Source organism: Platichthys flesus, chromosome 18 (genome assembly GCF_949316205.1).
Source record: "Platichthys flesus chromosome 18, fPlaFle2.1, whole genome shotgun sequence".
Taxonomy (NCBI): Eukaryota; Metazoa; Chordata; class Actinopteri; order Pleuronectiformes; family Pleuronectidae; genus Platichthys; species Platichthys flesus.
Window position 1 is genome coordinate 8,807,791 of NC_084962.1, and position 16,786 is coordinate 8,824,576.

General features: G+C 41.1%; 2 protein-coding genes across 5 annotated transcripts in view; both read left to right on the forward strand.

Annotated features, from left to right (window-relative positions):
• The window catches only part of evlb (Enah/Vasp-like b), a 42,050-nt gene extending 34,897 nt beyond the window's left edge, over positions 1 to 7,153 (forward strand). For 2 of the 3 annotated variants that reach the window (XM_062411210.1, XM_062411208.1), the window contains exons 4-13: positions 907 to 973; positions 3,294 to 3,361; positions 3,487 to 3,734; positions 3,841 to 3,938; positions 4,128 to 4,167; positions 4,812 to 4,863; positions 5,289 to 5,346; positions 5,433 to 5,490; positions 5,706 to 5,763; positions 6,272 to 7,153. In XM_062411210.1, coding sequence (XP_062267194.1) covers positions 907 to 973; positions 3,294 to 3,361; positions 3,487 to 3,734; positions 3,841 to 3,938; positions 4,128 to 4,167; positions 4,812 to 4,863; positions 5,289 to 5,346; positions 5,433 to 5,490; positions 5,706 to 5,763; positions 6,272 to 6,309 — 785 coding nt within the window. In that variant the 3' untranslated portion in view covers positions 6,310 to 7,153. The remainder of the gene's footprint in view (positions 1 to 906; positions 974 to 3,293; positions 3,362 to 3,486; positions 3,735 to 3,840; positions 3,939 to 4,127; positions 4,168 to 4,811; positions 4,864 to 5,288; positions 5,347 to 5,432; positions 5,491 to 5,705; positions 5,764 to 6,271) is intronic. The other variant, XM_062411209.1, reaches the window with a different exon arrangement.
• Positions 7,154 to 8,114: 961 nt separating this feature from the next.
• On the forward strand, positions 8,115 to 15,630 carry yy1b (YY1 transcription factor b). 2 transcript variants are annotated; one of them, XM_062411211.1, is made up of 5 exons: positions 8,115 to 8,841; positions 10,267 to 10,429; positions 11,286 to 11,346; positions 13,496 to 13,654; positions 14,527 to 15,630. In XM_062411211.1, the coding sequence occupies exons 1-5, from the start codon at positions 8,265 to 8,267 to the stop codon at positions 14,707 to 14,709; spliced, it is 1,143 nt and encodes a 380-aa protein (XP_062267195.1). In that variant the 5' UTR covers positions 8,115 to 8,264; the 3' UTR covers positions 14,710 to 15,630. The 2 variants fall into 2 exon arrangements, with proteins under 2 accessions (XP_062267195.1, XP_062267196.1); XM_062411212.1 differs by having other exon boundaries at positions 8,116 to 8,841; positions 10,279 to 10,429.
• The last annotated feature ends 1,156 nt before the right edge of the window (positions 15,631 to 16,786 follow it).

The window sequence follows — 16,786 nt, forward strand, 5'->3', positions numbered from 1 at the left end:
TCTTTTCACTGCGTCTTTGTTTCTGTAACTTCTGGAAAGGTTTAGCACATCAATATATTTATCAATTACCGAAACAGACCGATGCCAAGATACAAGGGTAAATTCTGAATCCCCTTTGTGAAGTCGTTCTCAGGAGGAACAATGAAGATTAGTATTGTCCCAGAGGAGTTCAGTGATGTGAAAACTGATGATCCACTCCCGTTTGATTGCTCTCCCTGATCATGATGTCCTTTTGTCCTCATCTTGTTGTGTCTTAAATTAATTACGCTCCCTATCTGGCTCTGCATCTGCGAGGCTTCACACGTGGTATTAAACGGATTACACTGCAAAAGCATGGTAGCTTGTGTAACATCATAAACAAGGGGGGGGTGGGGTGATGGAGAGAGTCAATGGACAATGCAGTATTTTCAAGTCTGTGTTTGCACTCACTTTGACATTTAGCTAAATTAAATATGTCAAAAGACATCGATACCCATGTACACGTGTGTGTGTGTGACGGGTATAGTCTTCTCAGATAATATTGAGAATCAAATGGAGCATCATGTGTCCCTAATAGAGCATTGTGGGTAACAGAAGAGCAGTGTGACAGCAGGGCTTAGCACCGCAGTGTTGTGCTGCGACACCGGATCTTGTTCTTCTTGCCCATGCCAGTAAAAGCGGACACATTAATGAATGTTCATTTACCTAGAGAGAGGGCTTAATGTGCTTTTCATTCCACATTACTGAAGAAAGGAGGACTTCATCATCAACTGCTGTTTAATTCCCTCTCATTGGGGCGTGAATTGTCTTGACTGGCACAAATTTTAATTAACCATATAAAGGTATGATGGATTGTTGCGGTCCGCTTCACTTTATCTGTCTCCTGTTCTTACTCTGTTTTCACTCTTCACTCTTATTCTTCTTTAGGTCCAGCTGTCCAGCGCCAAGTCCAGAATGGGCCGACTTCAGATGAGATGGAAGTTCAGAGAGCGAGGTAAAACATATCCAGTGAGAACTCATAGGGCAAACTTGTGTGCTAACAGCCGCGAATTTAAACATCTAATATGTATATGGAACATATACTGCACAGGAATATGGATGACGCGTTTTCAATTCTTCACACTATCTAAAAAATGAAGCCAAAATATAGCCCAGTATGATGATGATACATGTACTCGACCAGTCGTGAGTCAGTCTCAGCTGTCAATCATGAAAACGTTATTCCCAGTTTTGTAGAATAATTAACCCTTGAACAAATATCAGTTGGATTTCCTAAAACATAAGGAGCCATCTTTGTGGAAAATGTATTTGTCGTTTACTTTTTAGTTCAAGTGTTCCAGATACTAACAAAATTGTACCTGGAAAGTAAAATTCTGTGACTTTACCATTATCCAAATGAACTCTGTTCATTTTTAACCACTGACAAATGCACAAATCTCATGTGTGAAATCAATAAAAATTCACTGTGTCAAAACATTACTGTGCTTTCGTGTGGGATCCCGAAACCCACAACAAGAGGTGGTCCAGACTAAAGGTTTTTAGGAGTGGAGTCCTGGAGGCGACAAATGCACAGGAGCCGTCCACAGTGACACTGCAACGACTGTATTTTTAAAGGAGATAAAGGATCCTCTTCTATATTTAGAGCTGTGACATTTGCTGGCTTCTCCCAAAAATGTTTACTGCTGAGGTTTCTCTTATTTCACCTCAGGTATCTGTGGACATTTTACTGACTTATCTCCAGAACAGTGAATGAACTGCAAGTGAACTCAGTCTGAACAGCATGTGTTAGGCTGGTTAGGATTAGTTTTGATGGTCCAATCCCATGTGTCTAGAAACCTGTCACACAGAGAGAGAGAGAGAGTTTTGACTTCTATTCCTATTCCTCTTTCATCCCTCTCCTCCCCTTTAATATGCCATCACAGCAATAACTCAGACAGTGAGCTTTAAAAAAACAAAACTCTCAAACACAAGAAGGCTCTTTTTATTCTGAATTGTAGTGGCAGATTGAAGAATCCCCAAATAATGGTTAATGGAGTAGTATTAAAAATGCTGCTCGAGGCAGTTTCCATGGTTTACTAAGCAAGCGTGCATTTGTTCCACTGTGGCTACTGTTCTTCTTTTCCCCTTCAGAGACACACTCAGACACAACTAGGTCTTTGTTGCCGTTTTTAAACCTGTTTCATCTGTGCCCATTGGTTCATCCACTTACAAAATGCCAGGGCTTAAGAGAACAAATATAATGGGAGTTACAGCTCTATCTGATCCCGTGTCTGCTAAACTGTACCTCGGGCACAAAGGATTACAGTTGTGATTGTGAGGGGAGATTGTGTGCTTATGTGTGTGGGTTTGAATGTGTGTGTGTTTGTGTGTTTGTGTGTGTGTGTGTCAGCAGAAGCAAATTAATTTGACTGAGCTCTCTCCAGTGGTAGCGAGGAAGTATAACTCAGCAGCAGCACTCCCGCTGGGTGCACCGCTGTCAAGTCGACCAGGTTGTTGTCTCAGCACTCCAACACACAGCTGGAAAATTCCACTTCCTCGCCATGAGCTGTCTCTCTCTCTCTCTCTCTCTCTCTCTCTCCCTCTCCTGAGTGGTGACATACATATTGCATCAAACACCAAAAACAGGGATGAGATGTTCTACGGCATCAGTGAGGTGGAGGCAGATGAAGAAGGGAGCGGGTTTGGATAGACGAGAGGAAAGACGTTTTACTCGGAGCGGTAACGTTGAAGTGGAAACTGTGCAGCGATGTCAAAACATCACCCGAAATGTGTAGACTAGTCCCTGTCTTCCAGTCTTGTTGAGTCTACAAACGGCTCAAATCAAAGCTGCCTGCCGCAACATGACAGAAAATCATATCACAAAATGATGAGACCTTTGAAAATAAAGTTGCCTTAAAAACCTTAGTTGCAACTCCAAGACTATCTATCTATCTATCTATCTATCTATCTATCTATCTATCTATCTATCTATCTATCTATCTATCTATCTATCTATCTATCTATCTATCTATCTATCTATCTATCTATCTATCTATCTATCTATCTATCTATCTATCTATCTATCTATCTATCTATCTATCTATCCATCCATCTATCCATCTATCTACTGTATCTGTCTGTCTCTCTTTCTGTCACTCCATAGATCCATTTATCTGTAGTTGGTGCACAACTGGTCGGTTAATTTCTCTGGTCGCCAGAGTGAGAGTGTCGGATGAACTGTTCCTTTAGGCCGATAAAAATGACAGAATCACAGATAAGACTTGACGTTTGTTATATTCAGGGGCCGACTGTGTGTTTCCTTCCCGTCCCTGTAGGCAGATGATGGAGCAGCAGCAGCAGATTCAGGCGCACTTGGAGCGGGAGCGACGGACCTCCAACTCAGGTACTCACATAAGTCAACAGGCATTTATATAGTGAAATAATTGTTGACTGTAAAATATGTTTTATGTGTGGAGGGCAGGTACAGTACATATAAATAGTTTTGTTTTTGTCGTACTGTCCCTCCAGGTTCTCCTTTCCAAGGCCACCCTGCTGTGCTCTCTGTGGCCCCACCAGTAGTACCTCCCCCAATGAACATGGGCGGCCCTCCTCCCCCTCCGCCACCGCCGGGACCCCCACCACCCTCAGCGGGGGCACCCCAGCCTCCCCTCCCACCGCCACTACCCATGGGCGATGGGGGTTACGGTGATGAGTCGCCTGGGCAGACAGGACTCGCCGCGATGATCGCTGGAGCCAAACTGCGCCGGGTTCAAAGAGTGAGACTCTGTTTTATCCTTGTGGCTTTTGATGACTCCGATTATTAGCTTTTATTTCTACCAAACGTGACTAACATGTGTACTATCTCTCCTCTCGCCTCCTCAGCCCGAGGACAGCTCCTCAAGCGCCAAAAACGATGCCAACAGAACGAGTGGAGGCAGCGGAGGACTGATGGAGGAGATGAACGCTCTGTTGGCACGAAGGTCAGAGTAATGTTGTGAGAAAACAACAATCGATATCCTGAAGGCATATTGGAAAAATAATTGCCCCCTTAATTGTTTAATCAATGTGTGGTTCAGCGTCTATTAGTGATTATTATTATTGCATCAGTTAAAACTATTGACAAGCCTGTATTCAGCCTCGTTCTGACTTGAGGTTTCTCCTTTCCCCAGAAGGAAAGCAGCCTCAGAGAAGCCGGAGGACAGCCAAAACGTGAGTGAATGACTGAGCACAGTGAGGATTTGTGATTCACCCTGCTTATGCTCGCTGTCTGATTTACTGTGGTAATTAGGATGATGACTGAGTTAGGGATTGTGATAATGTCGGTAGTGATTAGATGAGTGTGATACTGATGCCACTGCCACTTTGGCTGTATCTTAATTTATGTCATTTGCATAGGGATTAAAAACATAGACGCACAAGCTTAGTCAAAGTGCAATTAGGAAAAAGTGACTGCGGAAGCAGTTGAAAGAAAAGTGCTTTTTTGTGCAAGTGGGAATAATAAGTTAAATAAGATTTTATTGTCATATGGTGCAGTAAAATGAGCGTTGCATCATACTATGATGCTCTTACTTGATAGTCCTCCATTAACACAAGATTAGACACAAAAATAAGATTAAAAGAGTTCAAAGTTACCATCAAAACACCACGATCCAAGATGTGGCCGCAGCCAGGTTCCTGGATCTGAAACGATGAAGCACAAAGACTCGAGGGAAGTATTGATGAGACTAATTAATGGGATGAAGAGGGAGAGGAGGAGAAGCTTTGTTTGCTAATTAACCATATTAAGAAGAAATAACAGTGTCCATAATGATGATGAGGTTGTGATGTTTATTGATACCTGTGTCTTCCTTCAGGATGATCCAAATTGTCCGTCACCCAGCACCCGGGGTGGACAGAACGCCACAGGTGAGGAAAACTAAAGCCAGAAGTGTTTTGTGTAATATAATGCAAGTGGTATGAGTATCTTCTGTCAGTAAAGTCAGACATATTCAAAATTCACCCAGCAGGCAGCCTTAATTGGATTGTTCTGCTCTGTATCAGTGTATTAAGAGGGATGATGGTCCTCCGTGTAATTACTAGTGAGAGTAAATTGTTCCATGTGCCACATGTTGCTAAACAAGCCAATTAGGCTTCCACATGGTTACATGCATCTAGACACCAATATCTCTATTAAGAGCAGAGTCAGAAATCCAAACCAGCCCTGATGTAAACATGAGTGCACGTACTCTACACCTGCTTCACTTCGTTCCACCCTAATGTCTAATATGTTCTGCTGTTTGTAATTCCCTGCTGGTTATGACATCTAATCGTCCTGCTCCTTTAACGTCTAGATGGTGCAAAAAAGCCGTGGGACCGAGCCAACTCTGCAGACAGGTCCATGGTCTCAAGGTGAGAGCTGGAAGTGTTGGATACGTCTGTGAAGCGCAGCGGCAGCAGTGAATCTAACGGAGAGTCATTTTTGTATTATTATGCAGGGTACGGCCCGTGGGGAGTGGCAGTGACACAGACGCAGACCTCGATAGAATGAAACAGGTAAAAAAACACTTAGCCAAAAAATATAGTTAACTCCCCTGACGTTTGGGTGCTTTTAACAGTGTTGCCCTTGCTCTCCAAAAATCAGATCCCAAGAAATGATTTGGATTTGAAAAATCTCTTTTACTTTAAACATTTGCTCTTTAACAAGATTTCTATTGTAAGTATCTATATGAGATGCGCATTAAACACATTATCTGTTCTTGCTTCACCAGGAAATCTTGGAAGAGGTGTTCCGTGAATTGCACAAAGTAAAGGAGGAAATCATCGATGGTACGTTTCACTTTCTCTTTAAACAGACAGAAACCGGGTTAATCAATGAAAATGAAGTAATATTTTTCTTTCTTCAACAAACACTAGTGACTGTTTGATAGGAAATCTACCCAGTGAGATGGTGGGAGTTTGGTCGTTATGTAGAAATGTGACCACTGGGTTGCACTAGAATCCCAGAAAACTGAATGCTGTAATTTCATGAAAACCATTTACACATCGGCCTGCAGCAACGCATGGCTAAGAACATAATGTATCAACTCTCACAGATATGAACAATATAAATAACTTTATTAGATTCATTAAATAATTCCATATTGTTATATTTATGAGAATCAAATTATTTATGACATTGTTGACCTGTGTGCTAAAGAAGGGTCACATGCACAGTTTATGATACATCTATTTCCAAAGCTGTTTCATGTTCTTTATATTATCTCTCACTTGTCACATCAGCACTAGAACCTGAACATTCAAACTAAACGTGTTCCTATGTTTTTTCTCTTTCCAGCCATTAGACATGAACTCAGTCGAATTAGTACGACATAATGTCTTGGAGCTGCTCCCCGACATGAACCACCTTTTCGAACCCTTGCCCCTGCAACAGCTGCTGTGGCCCTGAGGAGGAGGAGGAGGAGAAGAAGTCAGGGACGAAGGCCCAAACTGTGACATCCACTCACCCTGTTCAGCTGTGGTGTTGAAGCAATGCAGTGACGTTGAGCTAACACCTCAGGCGTGTCTATGTAACATTTGGTTTGTGTGTTTGGAGACAAAGATGTGAATGGGGCACACTCTCGCACTGATTCCTCTGATTTATAAACATTTTCTGTCCCTCTGTCAGCCCATCTCCGCCCCTCTGTCCTCGGCCCAAAGGAAATATAATAAAATGTATATGATTTTATTTGTCTTCTGTTCGTTTTTCACAGGTTTGTTTTAAACTTTTTTTTATTATTACTATCATTTTCATTATTATTGCTATCATTTATATGATTGTCTATGTCATGTTAATATGAGTAGTAGTAGATTAGTGAGTACAATGGTAACAATGAGGAAATGATAATGAGAATATGATAGTAACAATAATGTTGATAATTATCATTGCACATCATATTACGTCGTCCTTTTGTATTTTATATTGGTTCTTTTCATTTGTTCTTAAATACACTTGCGATCACATCCAAAAAATGTATTTCTTATCATTATTCCCAGAACATTTAAAAATAATGTTTTTTATCCTTTTGGCCAACACAGCTATGTATGGCAAAAAAAACAGTCTCAGACCTGAAACCAAGGGTGGGATAAACTTCTTTGGATATTGCAATCGTATAAAAAATGAAATAATAAACCAGAGTATTTGTGATCATGTTGTTAATAAAATGTTTATTGGCTGCAAGGATATGGTGAAGTATTGTTCATTTTATTCTCTCCTTTTATGACAAAGTGCTTCCTGGTTTGACAACAACAAAAAAGACGAGTTTAAAGTGAATTTAAATAAAACTGTGAACAATGTCTCGGATAAATGAGGCCATCTCAGTCCTTTTGTGTTGTCTTGGTGCTATTTTGAATCCTGTCTGACACCTTTTATTTTCACTTTTTTCATTTTAACACAAAAAGCAGTTTTTGTTGAATATGAGCCATAAATTACAGCCGGTGCCGCCCAGAGAAGTGTGAAACATCTGAGCTGCTTCTGTGAAACCGTATTGTGCTATTAAAGTGTGGCACACAGTGGAGGAGGCTGTTGGACTAAATTGGCATGCAAGTATTACATAATATTGCATTCATTTAGCCTACGCATTTATCCAACGCGACTTACACTAAGTGCATCCAACCATGAGGGTACAAACCCTGAACAACAAGAATAAAGTAAGAACAATTAGTTTTCAAAAAGGCCAAACTATCAGTGCTGCATGTTAGTGCAATAAACATGTATATGTCATATGTGCAACTAAACCCACTTATTTTATTTTATTATGTCTTGTGTTGAGGTCATTGGCCATATTACTAATAATTAAAGATTTAATAACTTGTCATAGGTTGAGTTCAGGTACCATATTACTCATAGTAAAAAATTTGAAATTGTTAATATCATATGCCACATGTTGACAAATTTGGGTGGAAATCAGTGAGATTTCCAGTTGTAGTGGTGGTCAATCAAAAAGAACAATCCGGACTCGGATCCATGAATAGAATTTAAATCAATCGAATAATTAGGATCGAAAACATTGATCAGTTTGGGACTCCACTGACTTGTGAAGCTTTTAGAAACACCAGGACTAAACCTAGACAAAATCCTGACCGTGAGGGCAGGCGTTCAGCCAAGTCTCGCGATGTTTGCGCGTGAGAGCCCATAGTGGCGACGAGAAGTGCTGTGGGCCTGAGAGAGGAGTTGTTGTCGAAGCAGCAGAAACGGCGGAGCAGAGCAGGGGGTGTGTGAGTGTTTTTGCGGGGCCGAACAAGGAGCACAACACGGCGTGAATGAGAGAGGCAAGCTGGCGGGTTTCAATATGGCATCCGGAGATACGCTGTACATTGAGACAGACGGCTCGGAGATGCCGGCCGAGATCGTGGAGCTCCACGAGATAGAGGTGGAGACGATACCGGTGGAGACTATCGAGACCACGGTGGTCGGCGGGGATGACACCGACGACGAGACCGAGGACGAAGACGACGACGAGGACGGGCAGCCGATGATTGCGCTGCAGCCGCTGGTCACGGACGACCCACACTCGATCCATCACCACCACCACCACCACCATCAGGAGGTGATCCTGGTGCAGACCCGGGAAGAGGTGGTCGGCGGGGACGACTCGGACATGCACACGGACGGCGGCGGGTACGAGGACCAGATCCTCATCCCGGTACCCGCTCCGGGGGTGGAGGACGAATACATCGAGCAGACTTTGGTGACTGTGGCCGGGAAGAGCTCGGGGGGCCGGGTGAAACGAGCAGGCGGCGGTGGGAAGAAAGCGGGCAAAAAGAGCTACCTAAGCGGCGCGGAGGCCGGCGGGAGAAAATGGGAGCAGAAGCAGGTGCAAATAAAGACACTGGAGGGGGAGTTTTCTGTCACGATGTGGGCATCGGGTAAGTAACGCTGGCCCTGCCGCGTCTGTCAGCGCCGTTGTTAGCCTTTGCATGAGGCCTCGTTGCCTGGGCGTTGTCCTGCTGCACCAGACTAGTTCCTGGAGTGGTTCCGTTGCACCGCGGTGAGAAGAGACGAATATTCCGCTTTTGTCGATGCGAAGCCCCGATGTATCACTCCGATATGTTTTTGTTTTGAAGGGAGGCCATGTTTTAGGTGTTGCTGGGCGCCGCCATATTCCCCGACTCTAGTAAGTATGGCGGCGGCCCCGAAAAAATGGCGATAGTCGCGGCCAAGCAGATATGGCGGCTGTGCTCGGGGGCTGAGACAGACGGGGTTTTCCTGTGTCCTCTTACCGCAGTTCTGTGGCGAATTCACCGCGTAACTGCAGCGTATTCGCCGCAGAACAGTCACGTTAAGACGGTCAAAGTGTAAAATGTGTGAAATATTCGAGCTAGGCGCTAATGAGCCAGTAAATGGTTTCGCTGGTTAGCTCCGGGTGCTGGCGGAGCTAGTTAGCCACACTGGCTAGCGTCTGCATCATGCTAGCAGCCTGTGTGATGGTACTGTGAGCGCACTAACACCAACCAGGGGCTAATCCAGCATTAATATGTAGGATTAAATAACAGCAGAGAGCTTTTATTCTTTGTTTTGTTGAGCTGCCAAATGAGGAAAAAACAGCTTGAACTGGTTGTTGCCGCTAATAACCCCGTTCACTCTGCACACAGCCAAGATCTGTGGCTATTTATAGATCACAAGTCATTTGAATGAACTGGGACATTTTAATTTAACGGTTCAATGCATTTTCTTGTGTTAAGCTGTCATTGAAGCATTTTTCATTACATTGATAGGAGGATTTTTTAAAAAGCAGATTTAGCCGCAAAGTAAAAAGGGCAGCACTATCTGCAATAGAGAGTAAAATTAAATATATAATTAAGTGCTGCTCAGAAATTTGTCATATTTTCATGATTCCTCCATATTCGTGCAACAGCAATGTGACTTTTATTATAAGTAATAAGTAGTAGACGTTTTTACCCCCCCTCAAATTTGAAGTTAGGGAAACAGCACTAATGCCTGTTAAAGCAAATTGTGTACTATTTGTGAATGTTTTTCTGCACAAAGCTAATTCTAATTGCCCCCACGCAATGATTTTCTTTAATTGTATACAATTTTAAGAAGACGACTTATTAGTATAAAAAAATAAGTGTCGCACTCTCGGCTGTAGGGGGTGAACTATTTATAAGTAAATACCTCACTGTTGGTATGTAGAACTGTCATTGTTATATTATTTCAAAGTAGCTATGCAACAGTAATGTGACTCTCACTCCAACTCAATGACTCTCAGCAGCAGATCTGTTCATCCCCCAGGTCTGTAGTTAGGGACACAGTACTGTGTTATCGGTTCAGTCTCTGTAATTTTGTCCTAGATACTAATAAAGACATCGACCATGAGTCGGTGGTGGAGGAGCAGATCGTCGGGGAGAACTCCCCTCCAGACTACTCTGAGTACATGACGGGGAAGAAGCTGCCCCCTGGTGGCATCCCAGGGATCGACCTGTCAGACCCCAAGCAGCTGGCTGAGTTTGCCAGGTGAGTGTGAGTGGCAGGGTCTCTGCAGAACTGATTCCCAAGAGTCAATGTTACTGAGAGGAATAATTAAAAGCTCATTATTAATTCAAATGCAATTAAATGAATGGTATGAAATGTACTGTACACGTTTTGGCAAAAAATACCAATCTTAAATTTTTGTGTAGCAGCGTTTTTGTTTTTCATTTAATTTATATATCTAAAGCTCAAAAACGATAAATACAAAAAATAAGAATGAATTAAACGTATGTCTACTGTATGTGGTAAGTATTTTATATCTATACTATTGATAGAACATCATAATAAGAGATATTAAGTACCTAGATGCTTATTCTGTTGTTAATTTTGAAAAATATAAACAAAATAATCACCGGGATTTGTCATTGTCAGTTTAGATACTTTTTCATTTTCATTATTGATTTTTCATCCAATTATTTTATCCTTTAATCATTTTCTCTTTTAAAGTGTCAGCAAAAAATCGTCAGAGTTCTAATAAAAGATTACCTTTCTGAATGGATTTTGTACAATCAAAAGTTAATAACTCACTGCGAAAAGAAGCAGGAGCTTAGACAAGGATATGAATATTATTTAAATATTTTTCAAACATTGTTTTGGCATTTATTTGTCTTGTAAGTGTCAGTCAGTGAAATGTAAAGCTTTTTTCCCCCCCGGCTATTGTGTGGAGGTGAAATGTCAAGCAGCAATGTAGCTACTGCGGCATCACTGGAACTCTGATAACTAAAAAACTCAACACTAAACTCCTCGTAGCTAATATGGGTGCATTTGATGATTGGATAGCATTGGAACGTGTTTATTTTTGTTTGTTAAACCCCCCACGTGTCCTTTTTATTCCAAACAGAATGAAACCCAGGAAAGTCAAAGAGGACGACGCTCCCCGGACGATAGCTTGCCCTCATAAAGTGAGTCTGATGACACCCTGATCAAACCATACAAACCTTTTACTGTGATACGAGTTAATTGTTCCTAACGGGTGAAGAGTCTCACATTGTTGCTTTTTGTGTAATTGAAACATTAAAGACAACTGTTATTGAGCAGTTAAAGCGGCACTCAAATGTAGAGGGTAATGTTCATATACTCCGGAAAACTTATATAAAGGTAATATACAATACTATGTGAGTGAAGGTGTTAACAGAACATTAACACTTCAGTGGAGAGTAAAGCATGATCCATTTATTTTCACGGTTTAAACTTGATTTAAAGTTAAAGTGATAAAAGATATTTAGGAAACTCGACATTCCAGTGGTTAGAAAAAAATTGTACTTCGGATTGTATGAATTGGTCATAAATGTGGTTCATCAGTTATAATTATAAACAAACTCAATCTATTTTTTACTAAAGACACATGAATCGATGTATTATTCAATCATACATTATTTATAAATTCACAGTGTGGTATGTGGACCCGAGGCTAAGGACCAATGATAGCTTATTGGAGTCAGTAGTTAATAAACCTGTGGTCAAATCAATTAAACCAGATTGGGGGTTAGCGCTGTTTCAATATATAAAAAAAACTTTCCAGTTTTCTGTTAACGAGAAGCATCTAATGACGTTAATGGTGCTTTGCAGGAAAGAGCTCTCAGAGGATTTATGATCAAGAGATGTTGATTTGCATGAAGCTGGAAATGTTTACGAAATCGTCTCAGGCAGTTTAGATATTCATCAGTCCACAGTCAGGCAAACTGTCTGTACATAGAGATGATTTAGTTCTGTGACTGCGCTCCCTTAGAAGAGGGCGCCCAGTGGAGAGGACTCCAAAGACACTGCAGGATGATCAGTGACGTTATAAACATCTCGACAGTTACAGCTAAATGCTGAAAGGAATCATTGGGGCTGGTCAACATCTCTGTTTGTGAGTCAACTACATGCTCATCATGGTGGAAGCTGCTGCTACTACTCTCCAAAACAAACATCACTGAGGGCTGGAGTTTAACAGCTTGACACTTCAGAGCACTTCTGGGAAAATGTTTAGTTGACTAATGACACTAAATCTGCTCTCAGACGCAAGTCCAGATATTTGCCAGAAATTTTCCACAGGGCCTTGATATGAGACCTCAAATGTCCAAGTAGGTTGTCCCAGACATTTTCTGGAACTTGTCCTGCAAGCTCCCTAGTAAAATATCCAAGTGGTAAAACTTAGAACAGCAGGGAAATTCACAGCAACCGAGTGGATGTGTCAGTGACACCTTTAACACACAATAGAAGTGAAACTGAAAAACACAAACGGAACACAAATATCACGGTGATGATAACCTTTGCTTACGGTGTTGTGCCTTAAAAAAAATCCAACAACCGAGTTTTTACGTCATGTCCTGCCCCTGCATCATTTTTTATTGTATCACTAAAACATCATCTGAATCGTGAGGTACGGCTGACTTTCAAGGCTGCTGTGCTCTCTCTTGGCCTGTGGAGCTGTACACTTTTGAAGGGAAAATTAATTCTTATATTTATCGAGGTCTTTCACAGGGCACTGTCAAGCTGTCTGCCTGCCAACTGAAATTCAGTAGAAACTGCGTAATACAGCAGGACAATGACTGAACCGTGAATAAATCTACAACAATACGACATCAAACAAAGAAAACCCACCTGCTGGAGTGTCCCAGTTACCGCCCAGACTTGAACCCAATACAGATGCTGTGAAATGAGCTCAGACAGGAGCTCACACCAGACATCCTCTGAATATGTCTGAGCTGAAGCAGCTCTGTAGGACGAACGCTCCAAAAAAACTCCTCCCGAACATTGTGCAGGTCTAATCTGCAGTTACGGGAAAAAAGCTTGTTTGATGTTAATTCTTCCAAAAGAAGTTTCAACAACTTGTAAAATCCAAGGGGTTCACATCATTTCTTCAGCTGAAAAAGATTCTTATTGTCATTAGCTTTCACATATTGTTTGTCTATACGTTTGACATTTGACGTTTAATAACCAAATTATTCAGAAAACCACTTTACTTTTTGTTTTTCTTTCTGCTGCATATGTGTTTATACAGAAGCAAAAATCTTATGTTGCCCCACTTCAGCGTCTCCAAAACTTTCTTTGTCTTTTTCTCGCCAGGGCTGCACAAAAATGTTCAGGGATAACTCAGCCATGAGGAAGCATCTCCACACCCACGGACCCCGAGTGCACGTCTGCGCTGAGTGTGGCAAGGCCTTCGTCGAGAGCTCCAAACTCAAACGCCACCAACTCGTTCACACAGGGGAGAAACCGTTCCAGGTCAGCAACATCACTCTCCCCTCCATTAATAGAGACACTTGAAACTATGTTTTCATTATAAGCACATAAGATAGTCCCAGTTTGGGAAAATAAGAAATGCTCACTTTAAGGGTTCAGAATGAACACCCAAGACTTTGTATGAACTCAGAGTTATATATTATATTTATTCTGATTTATAATCAGAATGTAAAGATCGAGAAAAAACAGACATCATTGACTGACAACCGATCATTTCTGTAATCTAGAATGATGTCAGTCACTAGAAGATTTAATGCTCTACCTTAGCAAGTTAATCACAATCATTTATAATAATCACTGGCTGACATTTAAATGCTTTCGTCTGACTCGTAATCGAACATGAGAATATTGCAGAATAATCTAATATATGTTTTATATCCTTACATACATGATATCTTAAAATACTGGGATCAGGCTGATGTCTCATGTGAAAAGTCAGCATCTTCACCAGCTGATGGCAAACAAGAAACTGCATTTTTCTAGTCTTACAATCTACAAGTAAACAATGCCATTGAAATAAGTATAATACAGATAAATTTAAGCTCAAACTGTTACATTTCTTCTAAAATAAGCAGTTTTCACTTTTAACACAACATAAAAAATGGATTTTTGGATGAGGACTTACTGTGTTTGGCAAACCTTGTGTTGTTTTTGTTAGCGTTGGCTGAAGCCTAAACTTTCCAGAATAGATTCAGAGCTGTGAGACAGTGCTAAGGAAGCGATGGGCAAATACTATTCACTTGTTTATTGTGACCCCAGAGGCCAATGTCGTAAGTATCTGATGCAGGAAAGAGATTTATCAAAGCCGATGTCACAGTCACTGAAGCTGACACTCCTCTCCTCTCGTTTCTTAGTGTACATTCGAAGGCTGTGGGAAGAGGTTTTCTCTGGACTTCAACCTGCGCACACACGTGCGGATCCACACTGGAGACCGACCCTACGTTTGCCCTTTTGACGGCTGCAATAAGAAGTTTGCCCAGTCAACCAACCTAAAGTCTCACATTCTGACACATGCCAAAGCCAAAAACAACCAATGAGATCCCGTCCACCATTGCGAGCAACACAGACGGGGGAAAAATAAGAGCATCCTGGCGGCACACCCCTCTTTTGAAGATGGAATGAAAGGCTTGAGACTTAATTGATTTATATTACAAAAATGTGACTTTAAAAAAAAAGAAACACTGAAAATCAGCTAGTTTTCCTGCGCCCCCTCTCTTCTGCTGTCTTATTGGATGAGAAAACACAGTGACTATTCCCCAAAACTCGGCCAACACGCTCCCCCTTGTTTCTCCAGTGGCGCTCAGCTGCCAGAAGATGGAACTCATGGACACACATCAGAGACTTATTTTTACCAGAGTGAGCAGAGAAGCAGTGATCCTTTAGTATCTTATTTTCTCACATTGCTTTTATTTTCCTCGAGTGTGCATATTGTACACTTGACTCAGGCTCTGTTTAGTAAGATGGTGATTTTATTTTTCTTTCTCCTGCATAATGCGATCATACCTATGATACATAACGGCCTCGGTCTTGTGTGACCCGTCTCACATGTATGAGAAATAAAAAAAAACAGCTGTTATGTTTGCTTTCCATACTCTCTTTGGTTGTACTTTTCTCTAACCACAAAATAACCTTGTATACTTGTATTGTATGGCTGTATTACGATTATGTAGACATAGATAGAGGTGTGATTTAAAGTGTTAACCAATTTAAACTTTTAGTCATGAGTTGCTTTATATTTTCTAAGAATTGTCTTTACACAGATGAATGGGTAATATACACTTACTCTGTCTCATGTAAAGTATCTGAAGCGTACATTAACCTGACTGCAAGACCATCATTTTCTTTGTTAGAATGTAATGTACAGCAAGGTCAACCATTTACTTCTTTTGTTGATATTTACACCCATGTATCTCAACTGCCCACAATAAAACGGGTCATTGCAACCCTGTCAAAATACACTAAGTTTTTACTCAGTGTATCTTTTTGATAAACCACTGATACTTTTCATTTTATCAATATAGAATCAGTGTGTCTGATGAAATGTCGTTTTTTTAAACAAGCTTTAGGTACGATGACCGAGACGTCTCACAGAAAACACAAATGCAAGAGTGACACAGTGGAAACACAACCACAGTGGATTTTGACACGAAACAAGCCTTTAAGTTAGCAGGTGCTTTCGAAAACACGGTCACGCCAGCCACAGCTTAAAATTTGCTGCTTGTGTTCTTGAGGTTTTTAGGTACAGGTGCTTGGAGCAGCCAGAAAGGAAGAATGCACAGTTGTGTGGCTTTTTTTTGTCGTGTTGTCACTTTTGCATTCTTGTTTTTTTTTTTGCATCACTGTTTTCCGTTATTGCGCTTGTGTGAGGCCTCTCGGCCACTGTAATTAAAGCTCTGATGTTGAAGGAAAAAAAAAGAATCTATAATGAAAGTCCCACATAATTTTCTATTTTAACTTATTCTTCATAATTTGCTCAGGACAGAAAACTGCCAAATTTCAATGTTTAACACAAAAGGCTCCCACATCATTTTCCCTAACCTCAAATTAATTTCACTTTCATTTCCCCACTGCACTTGAAAGCAGCGCTATTTGTTGCTCTCAGATATAAAAAAAATCCCAGCCACTCCTCCGCCACATGAAGACGTCAACATTAGTGGAAAGCACCTACAAAGGATTTACTGATATATATTTATAATAATATGTGGAAGGTTTAAGAATGTTTTACTCACATGTACTGTTTTTGTTTATATTACCGGGGAAAATTTATATGAAAGCTTATGTTAGTAGTTAGATTACAGATTAGAAAAACATGATCCATTTAGAACATCCATCCAATGGGCCCAGGTAACGAGGGGCAGGGGCCATGGAAAGGTCCCTGGATATGAACCAGGAGCATTCTTTCTCTAAGATGACAGTGATAACTAACCACTGCTCACCTGTTCACTATCAAATGATACAGCGAAATACGACTATTATTAGACATCATGGAATTAACGTCTGGGGAATTTGTACTGAATTGAATTAAACATACAGAAGATTCCTCCATTGAGTCTTCCTAAGCATGTGTGTAATTAAAAAACGTTACTCTCCTCTACGACAAGTTTCAGTCTTCAT

What these genes read in the sequence shown, in the direction of transcription:
- yy1b (XM_062411211.1), top strand. Translation starts at nt 8,265, where the DNA reads ATGGCATCCGGAGATACGCTGTACATTGAGACAGACGGCTCGGAGATG. An exon ending in TGTCACGATGTGGGCATCGG is followed by an intron (nt 8,842 to 10,266) that starts GTAAGTAACGCT and finishes ATTTTGTCCTAG; the next exon opens with ATACTAATAAAGACATCGAC. An exon ending in CGATAGCTTGCCCTCATAAA is followed by an intron (nt 11,347 to 13,495) that starts GTGAGTCTGATG and finishes TTTTCTCGCCAG; the next exon opens with GGCTGCACAAAAATGTTCAG.